Genomic DNA, 19,759 nt, shown 5'->3' on the forward strand with positions numbered 1-19,759 from the left:
AAAGGAGGTTAACTGATCGTGAAATAAGTGGCTTGGGACTGGAAGTTGCTGAATGTCCCCTACTTTAGAGAATATTTTTGTTCACAGATATTTTACTTCAAAAGAATACAAGGAAAGAAGTGACATATATTACAAGTATACAATTTTCCTTACTATGGTTTATGACAATAAGGATGATGAATATGACAAAATTTGAAGGGATAAAAGGGGACAATAATTTCTCTACCTGTTCTCGATTTTTGGGGTCCTAACCCCTTTCCACCCCTGGCTTGGTCCTAGAAACCAGGCCCCCTTGTTGATGGCCTAATCAATCACATTACTGGTGCTAGCAGCACGCAGTTCAGCAAAAGCACCACAGCCCGACTGATCAGAAAGGATTTGAAGATATATTCCCATAACTTTATAAGATTAAGTCTTAAGGCTTTGTAAAACCTAATCCCTATGACAAAATTTTGACATATCTCTCACTGCTTATTTCATAAGAGTTACAATGTAAACACTATTCTGAAGTGTGACTTTGTGTTGTGAAATGCACATTTCTTCTGAAGTTATGACTTGCAATATTGCAAACTGGGAAACTCTCAAACAGCAAGGTATTACTGCAATATCAAATTTAGAGTAAAGACATTATGAGCTTCAATTAATGTTGTTCCAAATAAATAAGGCCACACAATTAACTCAAAGGTTAAGATAATTTTATTAATATAATAAAATTTTTGTTTTAGCATATATGCTACTGAAGGAAGAAAATTTCTTTATATAGGCACACCCACCACCACACCCAAGTGACCAGGGTCACTGAAGTGTCTACGTGACAGTACTAAAGACAAAGACTTAAAAAAAAAAAGAATTGAATATAATAGACAATGCACAGAGAATTAATTAGAATTACTTTGCTATGCAAGCTATATATTTAGCATAAAACATGCAATTAAATTAAGTTTAATTTTTATAAAGTAATGATAGAAATCCTAAATAGATCAAACTTTTGTCATAGACAAAAGAAAATAATTAATATTTTATTAATGGGCCAAACACGAAATACTCTAAATGCTTTGTTCACATACCATAATTACTTGATAAATAGTAGAAAGCAAAGTCTTTAAGTACTGGTAGTATAGTATGGTATGTAACTTATAAAATTATACATGTATTTACTTACACTAAAATCTTATTTTTAACTATTTATCAGTATGTATCTAGCTATCTTAAAAGATAATCAGATATACAGTAGTGCAGTAACTTTTAATATAAAACTGACTTAATTTAGAGTACTTTCATAATACATACTATATAATAACAAAAACACTGCTGGTATAGTAGAAGCAGCTAAAAAGTTACTATCATAATACTGCAGCATTTATTAATTTATTGTGACTTAAAAAATATTATACCAACCCAAATTAAGCACAGCAATTTTAAAAGTGAAGAATGTGCTTAATAGTATCTGCCTTTATGTAAAAAATTAAAACTAAAAGGGCAAAAAATTTTTCACTATTATATTCAGCCAGCCTCTCTGTAGGTGAAATCAGAATGCATAACACTGAGTTTAACTGATCAACAAATACTGACAGTACAGTACTGATTATGTTCAGTATTTTTCTCTTATGCAAGTCAGGTACAATATCAGGTGAATAAATGTGTGTAAAAGATTACGTTGACACTTCTGGCATATAAAATAAAAGAAATACTGAACTCATTACACCTAATAAAACACAGAGCAGGAAATAAACAGAATACCCAAATGACACATTACTAGAAAATAAAGATCTTAATAAAGAGTAATTTAAAGTCAAATATAAAGTGAGCATCAGAATCAAATTTTACAATGAATTTTATATACTATTACAGAGAAAAATGAAATTCTAAACATAAGGCAAAACATGTTCAGAAGTTCGGGTATTATATTTAGTTCTAATCATATAAAGCCAGCTTGGGAAATTTTAATAGTACGTATTGATTTGCCATGCCTTTGACCAAATATACTGTAAATAATATCAGTGTTATGAATTCCAAGAATCAAGGGATCAAGGGCATTGTAATAATGGAGTGGAGAGAAAAAGAAAACAGTGCAGAGCCTGCAATAATCTAAATGATATCTGTGCATTAATTAAGGCAATATCTATGCAGTGCATAAAAATTGTTACAACACACTGAAAAACGTGAATGAGTGAAAAAATAAAATAAAATATGCAAGAGCAATACTAGGAAAGTTCCTGCAATGCTAAATATTTGTCTTTTACTTTTGCTGGTTACCACTAAAATATATGCTACTCTTTATTGAACTGCTTATTATAATTTTTATTGTAATTTCTTATATAAGTACAGCCAATGAGAATTATTAATGAAAACAATGTTCTGGCATGTTAAGAGGGTGAAACACTTTCGTCATAGTGGTATTTAATATTGGAGCAATGTGATAGGTGAGGTAATGCATTAGAAATGAACACTATAAGCAAGACAGAGTAGGGTTGGGAAACATCTTTAAATTTATGTACAGTAAACCAAAACAAATACTTTAGTCTCACGCAACTGGAAACAATGTTAATTATGTACATGGTAACTTAGTGTATATCACTAACAGACAAATTATGAAAATTCTTCTAATGTCTTATACAGTAATTATTTACTCGTATTTACTAAAAGATATAAATGTTTATAAAAGATACACCATTACATTGTATCATGCAAGTTCAACTGAATATTTCCTGAGGTATATACAGTACATCTAAAATTGTCCATTGTAGTCAGGTGTGATAGTAGGTGCTTAAATCCCTCCACAGCATTGACATCTACCAGGCTACCACTTGCTACGACATTGTCCATGGTCTCATTAATCCATATAGCAGAGAGGCGATATCTTAAAAAGTCAGAATACTGCACCAGTTTTCAATGAGACTAAAGTGAAAACTGGCCATTACAGGATTAATGAGACCATTTGACATAGATTAACCAGGGTTAAAATGTCCCCGTACTTGCGAAGAAGGGCACACTTGTAACCTCCCCCTTTGCGACGACGCTTGGAGCCCCCATGACGACAACAGGCAGGGCGTCAAAGTAGGATGAGTGGGGTGCTACAGCCAGGATGGGGGCCTCCTTAGGGTGTGCCTGGTGACCCTTGACCTGCACCAGATGGAACCCCCCCGCCGTGAAGACCCCCCGCACCCCCCATCGGACCAGGTCCTTCATCACACTGAGGGAAGGCACCCAAAATACAATTAGTCATCAAAACAGAGTTGTAAGTAGCAAGAAAACCTTTCTACACATTAGCACATCACTGGCTATACAAATTAGAGATTCATTCCAATCATGCATGTACAGTACAGTATATACAAAAGCCTGTGAAATGTTATTGAAAATGCTTTTTATTAATAGAAAAAAAATAAAAAAAAATGTATATATATATATATATATATCACCTCCAGCTTCTTGCATACACTGGCAGTAGTTAACTTTGAAAAGATATGCAATTCTTGACACCTGGAAAATTTATAAACAACCTGTAAAAAATTAAAGTGATAACATTTTTTTTTCAATAATGACTGTAAATATGTCAAATACATAGTGTACAAAAAATATATATGCAAATATAAGCGAGATTTTCAAGTTTAAATTGCAGAATGCATACAACATACTAAAATATTTATTAAAACATGACTAAATGTTAAATACTAAAAACTAAGTTAGCTTTCCAATACAAAATAAAACTACTGAATTTTTTTTTAAATCATACAAATTATAGGCATAATTAAAGATATTTTCAGCATACATAATCAGAGGACAAAAATAATATCCTTAAAAGAGGTACAATACTAAAGTTGGGAATCCTTTGAGAATGTACCACAGTATAAAAAAATGCACAGAGTTTACAGTATTCAATATCCACAACTACTTACTACCACTGGCCCACCTCTTCAAATTCAAATTTTTATTTCTTTGTAAACTTTACAATGTAGACTGACATGTTATAAGGAGTCTATTTCCATGCCTAGTATACAATGTTTAATTACAATATTGATTTGCAAGTGCAAAGAAAGTCACTATCATGCTGAGGCATTTCAAGCAGACTAAACCCAATACATTACAGACTACACTGTATACTTAATACTAGATATATATGTCATAGTTGGTTCGAATTGAACATTGATTTTTTATGACTTACTTCCACTGGGATATCCTGTCTACCAGTGACAATCCCTTCAACTAATTTAACTAGTATATATATAAGCCCATTTTTTCTGCTGGTGCTTCAGATTCATCAAGACTGTGGTACTGTACTAAACACCTGCTCGTAAGCTGAGAGATTGATTACCTCATTTTCTACCTCTTCGGTCTTTTGTAACTGTACGTACTGATAAAGCCACTGGCTGGCGAAACATTTTCTTAATAAAGATACCCAATTGTTGCGCATGCATCTAATTCTTCACTTGTTGGTATTATATACCACTGATGTTTGGATTATATTAAGAAACAAGTACTAAGAAAGGTTAACTTCAATTTCATAGATCGCAACAAGCTCCGTAGGAGTGTGTTGAGGGTCTATGAAATATATCATGCAGAGGCTGAGAGAAACAATAACAAAATTCTTAAGTGATAGTGTAGAGAAGGCATGAAATTAATAGTGTTCCCAACAGCGAAGTGTTTGCCTGGAGTTTACCTGTAGTGTAGTGTAGTGTGGCCGTAAATCAACATTCGTAGTCTCAGTAAATAGTTATTATATTTGAAGAATGAGACACTTGTGCAACATTTGGTTATCTTTATTACGGAGATGTTTTGCCACCCAATGATTTCTTCAGTTCATTACAGAGAATTATTATTTTATTATTTTTTTTTATTATCACACTGGCTAAGCCACATGGGCTATACAGCATCATTACAGAGAAGAATGGTGGGAGATGAGGAGTTTAAGGTAATCAGTCCCTCAGCCTGGAGTTGACGTGTTCAGTCCATCAATCTTGAGAAAAGTAGAGCATATGCATGGAAATATAAACACATATGCAGTATAATGTGATCCTTTATTGACTACGTTTCACCCACACAGTGGGCTTTTTCAAGTCACAAACAGATCTACCTGGGGTGGAAGGGACGCGAGTATTTATAGTCAGGTTCAGAATGCTGAGGTTAGGTGGAGAATGCTGCATCTGATGATGTACCGAGTGGGGTTATAGAGTCTAAAATCTTGGGTAGCTTGGAAAGGAGATTGGATAAGTTTGTGAGCAGACCTTCTACAGTGTTCTTCCATTCCTGTGTTCTTATGTGGGATAGCGATGAAGAAGTTTCTTGGCAAGTGGTTCAGCTATGTTATAGAAGCCACTATTCTGGTTGAAGTTGTCGGATATAGAAATAAGTGATGATTCCAGGATTCTTTGGTATTGAGTGTTGTCTTCTGTGGCGATAAGTCTTGAGTTTCTGTAGTTTATCAAGTGGTTGAGTGAATTATGGTGTTGTACATAGGCATTCCTTGTGTTGTCAGACCTGTTTGCGTATTGGTGTTCTGAAATACGTGTTTGGAGGTCCCTTGATGTTTCACCCACGTATAATTTGTTGCAGTCATTACAAGGGATTATGTATACCCCTGCAGAGGGTGGAAGCTTGTCCTGTCTATCACTGGTAATGTCCTTGATGGTCGTGGTTGTGGAGGTAGATACTTGGAATGAGGTATTGGAAAAGATGTTGGAAACGTGTTTGGCAATGGAGTTGGTGGGGAGGACTATGTATCTCTTCTCGGCAGTGTCTTCTCTGGGTGTGTTGAAGATGTTTAATGCCTGTTGTCTGCAGTCTCTGATGAAGTGACGAGGATAGTGGAGTTTAGAAAATACTTGTTCAATTATCGTGCATTCTTCTTCAAGAAACTCATTGCTGCAGATTCTGAGTGCACGCAGGAAGAAGCCTATAATTACACCACGTTTAGTTTTGGTGTCGTGGTGAGAGTAGAAGTGGAGAAGATCGCTTTGGTTGGTGGGTTTTCGATAGACTTTAAAACGAAGTTCGTGGTCAGCCTTGCAGAGCAGAACATCAAGGAAAGGAAGAGTGTTGTTGACTTCTTCTTCAAGTGTGAACTGGATTGAAGGCTCGACCTGGTTGAGCTTGTCTTGGAGAGCTTGAACGTTGAAGCGTTTAGGAGTTATGAGGAGAATGTCGTCAACATAACGGAGCCAGGTGACAGACGAAGGAATAATGGTGGAGAAACGTTCGCCTTCTAGATGTTCCATGTATAGGTTTGCCAGGACCGCACTGAGTGGCGAACCCATGGGTAGTCCAAAAGTCTGCTGAAAGAGGTGATTTTCGAAAGAGAAACACGCAAAGCCAACACACAGTTCAACAAGGTCGATGAAATCACTGGCTGGAATGGGAAGATCAAGTGAATCGTCAATTTTCCTGCGCAAGAGATCGATGGCTTGTGTAGTAGGTACTTTGGTGAATAGGGAAGTCACGTCAAGGCTGGAAAGTTTCTTGTTCCTGATGTTGATGTTGCGAATGCGATTGAGAAGATCACCCGAGTGTTTGAGATGTGCTGGACTGATAGTGCCCAAGAGTTTAGAGAGGTGTTTTGCGAGAATTCCTGAGAGCTGGTGGGGAGCACTGCCTATTCCCGAGGATATGGGCCTCAGTAAGATACCAGGCTTGTGAGTTTTTGGCAGGCCGTACATTCTGGCAGGTCTGGGGTTGCTGGGCATGGTGTGCAGAAGTTTCTTCCCTTGTTCTGAGCCCCTCAGAATGCGGCGAGTCCTTTGAAGAAAAGTTTTAGTAAGGTTGTCCACTTGGTTAGTTGTGAGAGGTTTGTAGGTATCTGGGTCATTAAGTAGAGTGAGCATTTTGTTCCTGTAATCGTCTGTGTTCATGATAACAACACCACCTCCTTTATCAGCGGTGGTGACCCTGATGGTCGTGTCTTCTGCTAAAGCTAAACTTTTGAGTGCATTGATGTAACGTCGAGGTATGACTGGGGAGCTGCGTGTTGAGATGGCTGCTGAGATGATGCCTTGAAGATAGCCTTTTTGGAAGTCGGAGTCATTGTGTCTGTAGTTTTTGGCGATGAAATTGAGGTCTTGTTTTGGTTTTGTAATTCCTGTTGCGAATTTGAGGCCTAAGCTGAGGGCTTCAGTTTCTGTGGTTGACAGTGGACGAGATGAAAGATTTTGAATAATTTCAGGTCTTCCTAAGCTTTTCCAATTACTATTATCACAGAGTGTTTGTAGTTTCCTAGTAAGTCTGATCTTCTGTTGAACATTCGCTGTGGTAACTCTGCTGCGAATGATTTCGGCGGTGCGTCTGTTCATGTTCCCCCGGAGTGTTGTGCCTAGTGTTCTGGCTTGGAGAAAAGCTTCCTTTGTAGCATTGCTTAAGTCATCCGCACACTCTTCAAGGTAGGTCCGAGCTGTAGCGGAGAAAGGTGGTTTGATGTTGGCAATTTGAGGAGGAGTAGATCTTGGTAAGACCATTTCTTGGATGCAATCACGAAGAAAATTGTATCTGTTGCGAAGTGAGTAAGCTATCCCACATAAGAACACAGGAATGGAAGAACACTGTAGAAGGTCTGCTCACAAACTTATCCAATCTCCTTTCCAAGCTACCCAAGATTTTAGACTCTATAACCCCACTCGGTACATCATCAGATGCAGCGTTCTCCACCTGACCTCAGCATTCTGAACCTGACTATAAATACTCGCATCCCTTCCACCCCAGGTAGATCTGTTTGTGACTTGAAAAAGCCCAATGTGTGGGCAAAACATAGTCAATAAAGGAACATTATACTGAATATGTGTTTATATTTCCATTGTGTCGGTATTTTATACCATTTATTTCCACCAGAGCATATGCATGGAGAAGTGGGTTATATACTTTACACAGGTGAGCTGAAGCAGCAGGAGGTAGAGTCATCAGTGGAAAATTTCTATAGTGTAAGTCATGCCTATTGGTTAGGCAAAAGTTGATGAATTCCCTATAACACAATCACAAGATGTTGCGGTGTCTGACAGATATGACACAGCAACATCTTGGGTTCTTGATATAAGAAATTTTTCAACTCTTCCCTATGAGGATAGACAGAGGGCTCTGAATCTGCACTCTCTAGAAAGGCATAGAATTAGGGGGGATATGATTGAGGTGTATAAATGGAAAACAGGAATAAAGGGAATGTAAATAGCATACTACAAATATCTAGCCTAGACAGGACTCGCAGTATTGGTCTCAAGCTGGAAAAATTCAGATTCAGGAAGGATATAGGAGAGCACTGGTTTGGTACCAGAGTTGTGGAAGAGTGGAACAAACTCCCGAATACCGTCACAGAAGCTAAAGCGTTGTGTGGTTTTAAAAGTAGGTTAGATAAATACACGAGTGGGTGTGAGTAGGACCTGACTATTATTATTATAATCAAGGGGAAGCGCTAAACCTGTAGGATTATACAGCGCCTGTGGGAGGGGATGTGGAAGGTATTCAGGCTTAATTCAGGGAACTGGAGCACAGATCCAATTCCCTAGATTAAGAGCCCCTCACCAGCATCAAGGAACTTCCCTTGAAGGAAGGACCTGGCTAGCTTGTGCTAATAAGAACATAAGAACGAAGGAACACTGCAGCAGGCCTACTGGCCCATGCGAGGCAGGTCCAAGTCTCCTACCGGCTTAAGCCAATGCACCCAACCTAGTCAGGTCAGGTCACATTGACTTAAGGGAGGAACACGGCAACCGACCTGGTAGCACAAGCTAATCAGGTCCAACTCACACCCACTCGTGTATTTATCCAACCTATTTTTAAAGCTACACAACGTTCTGGCCTCTATAATTGTACTTGGAAGTTTGTTCCACTCATCCACAACTCTATTACCAAACCAGTACTTTCCTATATCCTTCCTGAATCTGAATTTTTCCAACTTAAAACCATTGCTGCGTTGGGCCAGTGGTTTAAGCTGGTAGGTGACTTGGACCTGCCTCGCATGGGTCAGTAGGCCTGCTGCAGTGTTCCTTCTCTCTTATGTTACAGGCATGACCTCTTACACTATTGTGTTTACACTGGCGACTTTAACCCTTACAGCTTCAACTCACCTGTCTACGGTATATAAGCCATTTCTCTGTTCATATGCTGTATTGTTCTCAAGATCGATGGACTGAACACATCAACTCTAGGCCGAGTGACTGATTACCTTAATTGAACTCCTCCTCATCTTCCACCGTTCTTCTCTGTAATGGATTGAAGAAGCCACTAGCTGGCAAAACATTTCTGTAATAAAGCTTCCCAAATGTTGCACGATTGTCTCATTTTTCAGCTAGTCTGTTATCTAAACTATTTACATAAGTTGTTATTTTATCAGGGGTCATACAATGTCTGGGGAATGAGAGGCAATATGATTTCATCTACTATTATTATTATTATCACTGCTATTTATGAGGACCACTAAACTCTTATGAGTTATACAGTAACTGGGAGAATGGAAGGTAATCAAGCTCGATTCAAAGTGAGAGGATTTAAATACCTTACCACCCTTTATATACAAAAAAAGTGTCACAAGTGCTATCACCAATCATTGCAACACTCTTTAACAAATCCATTGAATCCTCCACCTTCCCTACAGTTCTCAAAATAGCAAGGGTCACCCCGATCCATAAAGGAGGAGACCAAACAGAGTTGAATAACTATAGGCCAATATCCAATTTACACCCTCTCTCAAAAATCTTCGAAAAATTAATTCATAAACGAATCTACTCCTACCTCATCTCCCAAAACATACTCAACCCCTGCCAATTTGGATTCAGGCCTAATAAAAATACTAATGATGCTATTATACACATGCTAGAACATATATACACTGCAATAGAGAAAAAAGAAGTCCCACTGGGGATATTCATTGACTTACGTAAAGCTTTTAATACAGTTGACCATGACTTGCTCCACGTAAAATTGTCACACTATGGTATAAGAGGGGACTCCCTCAACTACCTCAAGTCATACCTCAGCAACAGAAGCCAATATGTGTACGCAAATGGGGCAAGCTCTTCCGCACAACCAATTACAGTTGGTGTCCCACAGGGAAGTGTCCTTGGCCCTCTTCTCTTTCTCCTATACATAAATGACCTACCAAATGCTTCGCAATTACTCAAACCCACACTATTTGCAGATGACACTACATACGTCTTCTCTCACCCGAGCCCAGTCACGCTAGCCAATACTGTAAATACCGAATTACAGAAAATATCTACCTGGATGAGGACTAACAAACTTACACTAAACATTGACAAAACCTACTTCATTCAGTTTGGTAACAGAGCTACAGATATCCCTCTTAACATAATGATAAACGGATCACCTATCACAAAGCTAACAGAGGGAAAATTCTTAGGAATCCACCTTGAGAATAGACTCAAATTTCATACACATATACAACAAATTTCTAAGAAAATTTCCAAGACTGTAGGCATATTATCGAAGATACGGTACTATGCTCCACAGTCAGCCCTCCTGGCCCTATATCACTTTCTTATTTACCCCTATCTCACCTATGGAATTTGTGCATGGGGCTCAACAACAATTAACCATCTCAGACCACTAATTACCCAACAAAAGGCTGCAGTTAGAATGATAACAAATTCTCACTACAGGCAGCACACTCCACCAATATTCAAAACACTCAACCTACTCACCATACAAAACATCCATACTTATTATTGCACCTATTACATACATAGAACACTTAACTCTGATATTAACCCTCCCCTCAAACATCTCCTTGCCAACCTCAACAGAACACATGACCATAACACAAGGCACAGATCACTCTTTGATGTTCCTCGTGTCCATCTCACGCTATGCAAAAACTCAATGCACATAAAAGGCCCTAAAATCTGGAATTCATTACTTGTAAATATAAAAGAAACACTACCTGTTTATAAATTCAAGTCTCTTCTCAAAGATCACTTACTCACCCAAAACCAAATAAATACTGAATAACTGAACCTTATAAATTGTATATCTTAAATGTTTCTCACAATTATATCACATAAATGTTAAACCTAAAACCCAATCTAGCAGAATACTCCATTCGACTGAATGTACAGCAATGCATGCAACCATATGACCTGTCTTTGTAATACTCATTTGTGCTTTATAGTTATCTGTTTACAATAATGTCTTATCACTGATTTCATCATTGCTTAGTTAATCTTAAGTTAATTTTAAGCCAGCCCGTAATGCTATGCATATAAGTGGCTTTGGCATGCTGCTCTTACCTGTATTTTTTTTTGTACCTCTGTATGTATGCTCAAATTACTAAATAAATAAATAAATAAATAAATAGGTCCCATTCCTTCCATCAAGATGATGTCCCTGTTTACTTAGCAGTAAGTAGTTGTGGGTCGCATCCTGGGAGACATGACTCACCTAGTTGTGGTTGCAGGGTTTGAGTCATAGCTCCTGGACCCGCCTCTTCACTGGCCGCTACTGGGTCACTCTCCCTGCACCGTGAGTTTTATCATACCTCTGTTTAAAGCTATGAATGGATCCTGCCTACACTGCGTCGCTTCCCAAACTATTCCACTTCCTGACTACTCTGTGACTGAAGAAATAAAACAGTCCCCAACGCTGCACTAACTCTCTTAGGTTATCCTGGGTGGCATACCCTCCAGGTTAAAAATCCTAACAAATCTTATCAGGTTTGATCCAAGGAAAAGAAGAGTAGTTCAAATTCAGTGGACCCAAAGTCCCTTACCAGCATGTATGTGCATAATGTAATGTTTCCATTGTAGAAAAGTATCATGACTCCGTAAAAACAACTATATTAAATTTTAATCAAGTTTCTTATCCCTCTGCCATTCCCACAGCTCTGCTGGGAGAAAAATCTTTAAAGCTGCCCTAGCCACTCAACCCACAGTGGTATGTTTGACAATATCCTCACCTCATCGCCTTGCTAAAATTTTCCATCTTAAACAAACTTTATTTCTATTTTATTTTTTTTTTTATTTTATTTAAAAATTTGAGCACACATACAGAGGTACAACAAATACAGGTAAGAGCAGTATGCCAAAGCCACTTATACTATGCATAGCATTACGGGCTGGCTTAAAATTAACTTAAGATTAACTAAGCAATGATGAAATCAGTGATAAAACATTAATGTAAACAGGTTACTATAAAGCACAAGTGAGTATTACAAAGACAGGTCATATGGTTGTATGCATTGTTGTACATTCAGTAGAATGGAGTATTCTGTTAGGTAGTGTATTTAAAAAATAATAAAGTTAGATTGGGTTTTAGGTTTAACATTTATGTGATATAATTGTGAGAAACATTTAAGATATACAATTTATAAGGTTCAGTTATTCAGTATTTATTTGGTTTTGGGTGAGTAAGTGATCTTTGAGAAGAGACTTGAATTTATAAACAGGTAGTGTTTCTTTTATATTTACAGGTAATGAATTCCAGATTTTAGGGCCTTTTATGTGCATTGAGTTTTTACATAGTGTGAGATGGACACGAGGAACATCAAAGAGTGATCTGTGCCTTGTGTTATGGTCATGTGTTCTGTTGAGGTTGGCAAGGAGATGTTTGAGGGGAGGGTTAATATCAGAGTTAAGTGTTCTATGTATGTAATAGGTGCAGTAGTAAGTATGGATGTTTTGTATGGTGAGGAGGTTTAGTGTATTGAATATTGGTGGAGTGTGCTGCCTATAGTGAGAATTTGTTATCATTCTAACTGCAGCCTTTTGTTGGGTAATTAGTGGTCTGAGATGCTTACTTGTTGTTGAGCCCCATGCACAAATTCCATAGGTGAGATAGGGGTAAATAAGAGAGTGATATAGGGCCAGGAGGGCTGACTGTGGAGCATAGTACCGTATCTTCGATAGTATGCCTACAGTCTTGGAAATTTTCTTAGAAATTTGTTGTATATGTGTATGAAATTTGAGTCTATTATCAAGGTGGATTCCTAAGAATTTTCCCTCTGTTAGCTTTGTGATAGGTGATCCGTTTATCATTATGTTAAGAGGGACATCTGTAGCTCTGTTACCAAACTGAATGAAGTAGGTTTTGTCAATGTTTAGTGTAAGTTTGTTAGTTCTCATCCAGGTAGATATTTTCTGTAATTCGGTATTTACAGTATTGGCTAGCGTGACTGGGCTCGGGTGGGAGAAGACTTATGTAGTGTCATCTGCAAATAGTGTGGGTTTGAGTAATTGCGAAGCATTTGGTAGGTCATTTATGTATAGGAGAAAGAGAAGAGGGCCAAGGACACTTCCCTGTGGGACACCAACTGTAATTGGTTGTGCAGAGGAGTTTGCCCCATTTGCATACACATATTGGCTTCTGTTGCTGAGGTATGACTTGAGGTAGTTGAGGGAGTCCCCTCTTATACCATAGTGTGACAATTTTACGTGGAGCAAGTCATGGTCAACTGTATCAAAAGCTTTACGTAAGTCAATGAAGATCCCCAGTGGGACTTCTTTTTTCTCTATTGCAGTGTATATATGTTCTATAAAGTGGAATATAGTATATTATACAATTAGGGTGACTGACATATATTACATCACTTATGGAAAGCCCCCTTGTGACAAAGCATTTCGGGGTAACATCATTACTTTATTTACTCAGTTCATCCTGTGTGATGACATATAGTAGGAAACTATAATAATAATCTTTATTTCTATATGAACAAGGTATACAGGCCTAGCTGACATCAATGATTTACTACTATATAGAAAGCCCCGTGTTATGCAGAGCATTTCGAGCAAATTAGGTCAATTTTGTCCCTAAGATGCGACCCACATCAGTCGACTAGCACCCAGGTACCTACTGTTTCCACCCGTACCAGGGATTAAACCACAGACCTGATTGTGTGAGCTGAGCGCTAGGAATCGAGCTACGGGACACCTCTACCTTTTGTTCCTACACTGTAACTATCATAAGCAATAGTATAGGACGACGCTGCAGGTGTTCTATACTAACTAATGCATATTTATATATTTATTTTAATCAGAGGAAGCGCTAAACCGGTAGGGGTCATATAGCGGCTGGAGAATGGAAGACAATCAGGTTCGATCTAAGGAAAGGAAGGATAAGTGCGGTTCCTTGAATAGAGATCCCCGCCCAGGTAATTATCACATGGATAATGTAACTATACACAGCGGATGTTCCCATAATGTAACTACACAGCGAGTGTTCCTACAATGTAACTACACACAGCGGGTGTTCCTACAATGTAACTACACACAGCGGGTGTTCCTACAATGTAACTATCATACGGAACAGGGTAGCAACACACTACTGGTTTTCTCAAGCTTCTAAAAATATGTAGGAGATAAGTGGTTGGATAAACAACAAGTGCACAAGGATGCTGGAGAAGAGAGGGCGATTAGTAAGTTCCTTCCGCTAATTTGCACGGGATCAGTAGACCAAGTAAGGAGGAAGTGAGGTATATATGAATGTATCCAATGACCAAGTAAGGAGGAAGTGATGTATATATGAATGTATCCAATGACCAAGTAAGGAGGAAGTGAGGTATATATGAATGTATCTAATGACCAAGTAAGGAGGAAGTGAGGTATATATGAATGTATCTAATGACCAAGTAAGGAGGAAGTGAGGTATATATGAATGAATCCAATGACCAAGTCATATTACACCACTGCAAAACCAGGCCATCCAATAACGAAGACTTACACCACTACAATCACCACACTGATTAGCTTTATCTTATCCTGGGTTGCCAAACTACCAATGAGAAAGCCACTGTGCAGCACTTAGGTATTTACTGCTGATACGTTTCGCTGTGATTTCGTGTATAGGGCAAGGAGGAATAACATCTTGTAGGAGTGAGGAAGAGCCAGTTGTGAGAGTGGGGGAAGTTCGTGAGGCAGTAGGTAAAATGAAAGGGGGTAAGGCAGCCGGGATTGATGGGATAAAGATAGAAATGTTAAAAGCAGGTGGGGATATAGTTTTGGAGTGGTTGGTGCAATTATTTAATAAATGTATGGAAGAGGGTAAGGTACCTAGGGATTGGCAGAGAGCATGCATAGTTCCTTTGTATAAAGGCAAAGGGGATAAAAGAGAGTGCAAAAATTATAGGGGGATAAGTCTGTTGAGTATACCTGGTAAAGTGTATGGTAGAGTTATAATTGAAAGAATTAAGAGTAAGACGGAGAATAGGATAGCAGATGAACAAGGAGGCTTTAGGAAAGGTAGGGGGTGTGTGGACCAGGTGTTTACAGTGAAACATATAAGTGAACAGTATTTAGATAAGGCTAAAGAGGTCTTTGTGGCATTTATGGATTTGGAAAAGGCGTATGACAGGGTGGATAGGGGGGCAATGTGGCAGATGTTGCAAGTGTATGGTGTAGGAGGTAGGTTACTGAAAGCAGTGAAGAGTTTTTACGAGGATAGTGAGGCTCAAGTTAGAGTATGTAGGAAAGAGGGAATTTTTTTCCCAGTAAAAGTAGGCCTTAGACAAGGATGTGTGATGTCACCGTGGTTGTTTAATATATTTATAGATAGGGTTGTAAGAGAAGTAAATGCGAGGGTCTTGGCAAGAGGCGTGGAGTTAAAAGATAAAGAATCACACACAAAGTGGGAGTTGTCACAGCTGCTCTTTGCTGATGACACTGTGCTCTTGGGAGATTCTGAAGAGAAGTTGCAGAGATTGGTGGATGAATTTGGTAGGGTGTGCAAAAGAAGAAAATTAAAGGTGAATACAGGAAAGAGTAAGGTTATGAGGATAACAAAAAGATTAGGTGATGAAAGATTGGATATCAGATTGGAGGGAGAGAGTATGGAGGAGGTGAACGTATTCAGATATTTGGGAGTGGACGTGTCAGCGGATGGGTCTATGAAAGATGAGGTGAATCATAGAATTGATGAGGGAAAAAGGGTGAGTGGTGCACTTAGGAGTCTGTGGAGACAAAGAACTTTGTCCTTGGAGGCAAAGAGGGGAATGTATGAGAGTATAGTTTTACCAACGCTCTTATATGGGTGTGAAGCGTGGGTGATGAATGTTGCAGCGAGGAGAAGGCTGGAGGCAGTGGAGATGTCATGTCTGAGGGCAATGTGTGGCATGAATACAATGCAGAGAATTCGTAGTTTGGAAGTTAGGAGGAGGTGCGGGATTACCAAAACTGTTGTCCAGAGGGCTGAGGAAGGGTTGTTGAGGTGGTTCAGACATGTAGAGAGAATGGAGCGAAACAGAATGACTTCAAGAGTGTATCAGTCTGTAGTGGAAGGAAGGCGGGGTAGGGGTCGGCCTAGGAAAGGTTGGAGGGAGGGGGTAAAGGAGGTTTTGTGTGCGAGGGGCTTGGACTTCCAGCAGGCATGCATGAGCGTGTTTGATAGGAGTGAATGGAGACAAATGGTTTTTAATACTTGACGTGCTGTTGGAGTGTGAGCAAAGTAACATTTATGAAGGGATTCAGGGAAACCGGCAGGCCGGACTTGAGTCCTGGAGATGGGAAGTACAGTGCCTGCACTCTGAAGGAGGGGTGTTAATGTTGCAGTTTAAAAACTGTAGTGTAAATCACCCTTCTGGCAAGACAGTGATGGAGTGAATGATGGTGAAAGTTTTTCCTTTTCGGGCCACCCTGCCTTTGTGGGAATCGGCCAGTGTGATAATAATAATAAAAAAAAAACGTTTTGCCTGCTCTGCAGGCTTCATCAGTCGAATATAGAGATGATTACAACACTGGAACATTAGTGGATATGTAATTTTGAGGGGATCAGTACTCAACCTACTGTCTACAGTACCGACTGACGAAGCCTGTTAGGATAACAAGACGGTTCCGATAAAGATATCTAAATTTTATACACGACTCACTCATCAACTTATGGCTATTATATATTTATATAAAAAGGCAAATAAATGCAAGGACCATAAGTCATGCTCACCAATCAGTGTGGAGATGGAAACTTGCCATGCGTCACAGGTCACGTGATGACCACGCCACACCCAGATGAGATCTACATCAACATCGTAAATTAAATGATACCAGTGTTTACCAGAGCAGATCACAGAGTTCAACTTCCCAAAACACACACACACACACCCCTCGCAACCACAAATAGGTGAGTACACACATACACACACACACACAGAAGACTCAGAAGTGTCCCTGTTTGCAGATGATGTGAAGTTAATGAGGAGAATTAAATCTGATGAGGACCAGGCAGGACTTCAAAGAGACCTGGACAGACTGGACACCTGGTCCAGCAAATGGCTTCTCGAATTTAATCCTGCCAAATGCAAAGTCATGAAGATAGGGGAAGGGCACAGAAGACCACAGACAGAGTATAGGCTAGGTGGCCAAAGACTGCAAACCTCACTCAAGGAGAAAGATCTTGGGGTGAGTATAACACCGAGCATGTCTCCGGAAGCACACATCAATCAGATAACTGCTGCAGCATATGGGCGCCTGGCAAACCTGAGAACAGCATTCCGATACCTTAGTAAGGAATCATTCAAGACACTGTACACCGTGTATGTCAGGCCCATACTGGAGTATGCAGCACCTGTTTGGAACCCGCACTTGATAAAGCACGTCAAGAAACTAGAGAAAGTACAAAGGTTTGCAACAAGGTTAGTTCCAGAGCTAAGGGGAATGTCCTATGAAGAAAGATTAAGGGAAATCGGCCTGACGACACTGGAGGACAGGAGGGTCAGGGGAGACATGATAACGACATATAAAATACTGCGTGGAATAGACAAGGTGGACAAGGACAGGATGTTCCAGGGAGGGGACACAGAAACAAGAGGCCACAATTGGAAGTTGAAGACACAAATGAGTCAGAGAGATAGTAGGAAGTATTTCTTCAGTCATAGAGTTGTAAGGCAGTGGAATAGCCTAGAAAATGACGTAGTGGAGGCAGGACTCATACACAGTTTTAAGACGAGGTTTGATAAAGCTCATGGAGCGGGGAGAGAGAGGGCCTAGCAGCAACCGGTGAAGAGGTGGGGCCAGGAGCTAGGACTCGACCCCTGCAACCACAAATAGGTGAGTACAAATAGGTGAGTACACACACACCCCTCGCAACCACAAATAGGTGAGTACACACACACACACACACACACACACACACACACACACACACACACACACACACACACACACACACACACACACACACACGAAGACCAGGCAGAACTACAAAGGGATCTGGACAGGCTGCAGACCTGGTCCAGCAATTGGCTCCTGGAGTTCAATCCCACCAAGTGCAAAGTCATGAAGATTGGGGAAGGGCAAAGAAGACCGCAGACGGAGTACAGTCTAGGGGGCCAGAGACTACAAACCTCATTCAAGGAAAAAGATCTTGGGGTGAGTATAGCACCAGGCACATCTCCTGAAGCGCACATCAACCAAATAACTGCTGCAGCCTATGGGCGCCTAGCAAACCTCAGAACAGCATTCCGACATCTTAATAAGGAATCATTCAGGACCCTGTACACCGTGTACGTTAGGCCCATATTGGAGTATGCGGCACCAGTTTGGAACCCACACCTAGCCAAGCACGTAAAGAAACTAGAGAAAGTGCAAAGGTTTGCAACAAGACTAGTCCCAGAGCTAAGAGGTATGTCCTACGAGTAGAGGTTAAGGGAAATCAACCTGACGACACTGGAGGACAGGAGAGATAGGGGGGACATGATAACGACATACAAAATACTGAGAGGAATTGACAAGGTGGACAAAGACAGGATGTTCCAGAGATTGGACACAGTAACAAGGGGACACAGTTGGAAGCTGAAGACACAGATGAATCACAGGGATGTTAGGAAGTATTTCTTCAGCCACAGAGTAGTCAGTAAGTGGAATAGTTTGGGAAGTGATGTAGTGGAGGCAGGATCCATACATAGCTTTAAGCAGAGGTATGATAAAGCTCACGGCTCAGGGAGAGTGACCTAGTAGCGATCAGAGAAGAGGCGTGGCCAGGAGCTCGGACTCGACCCCCGCAACCTCAACTAGGTGAGTACACACACACACACACACACACACCAAACACACACACACACACACACACACACACACACACACACACACACACACACACACACACACACACACACACACACACACACTATTAAAATATAACCAGAAAGGATTGGTCATAATTTATGATATCCCAGTAATTAAATCAGACCTATTAAAAAATCCATAAAACAGACTGATTGGGTTATGAGGGAGGCTCATCCATCCTCAGGAAAATCTGCAAGAATCAATATTCCCACTGTTTTCAGCTCGATTTCAAGCTACTTCAGGCCCTCAGATTAATCAGAATCCTCTATTTCAGTAGTATATCTTCCATTCAATTAATGGATACCATAAAACAGTTAATAAATCTATAAAAGACTTCCAAGAAAATGTCTCGATTGCTATTTTAAAACGCATTCAGAATTTTGTTTTTCTCATTGTGCACTGTGGGGGCAGGATTTTTTTTTTTTTGGTATACTGTGCACACTTGCCACACAGATGCATTCTCAAATCTAGGCCAAAAGTTACTGCTTACAGCTTATGAGTGAGCTGTCCTCATGACAGAAAAACATGAGGTACTCTAAGCTCTGTGACATAGTTGTGAATGAAGTAAGTGCATTTTTAAGGGCATTTGGCAACCCAGTACTCTCTAGGCTGATATCGTGTTTTGAACTAACCCGGCATAATTGTTTTGATAAGAAGGATGATCAGATAACAGGTCAGAATTTTGTGGCACAACAAATACTCTGGCCCAGTTTTCACTTTTAAAACTCCTGTACCTTCACCATCCATAGCCTTTACAATTTTTTTCATTAGGCCTAACTTTTTAT

General features: G+C 39.7%; 1 protein-coding gene across 2 annotated transcripts in view; it reads right to left on the reverse strand.

The window, feature by feature from the left end:
* LPCAT (lysophosphatidylcholine acyltransferase) overlaps positions 1-19,759 on the reverse strand; it is a 165,999-nt gene that overhangs the window by 69,016 nt on the left and 77,224 nt on the right. Inside the window, exon 3 of one of the 2 annotated variants that reach the window (XM_070098902.1) lies at positions 2,976-3,193. The exons of the other annotated variant lie outside the window; for it this stretch is intronic. Coding sequence (XP_069955003.1) covers positions 2,976-3,193 — 218 coding nt within the window. The remainder of the gene's footprint in view (positions 1-2,975; positions 3,194-19,759) is intronic. 2 annotated transcript variants of the gene reach the window in all.

Source organism: Cherax quadricarinatus, chromosome 65 (genome assembly GCF_038502225.1).
Source record: "Cherax quadricarinatus isolate ZL_2023a chromosome 65, ASM3850222v1, whole genome shotgun sequence".
Taxonomy (NCBI): Eukaryota; Metazoa; Arthropoda; class Malacostraca; order Decapoda; family Parastacidae; genus Cherax; species Cherax quadricarinatus.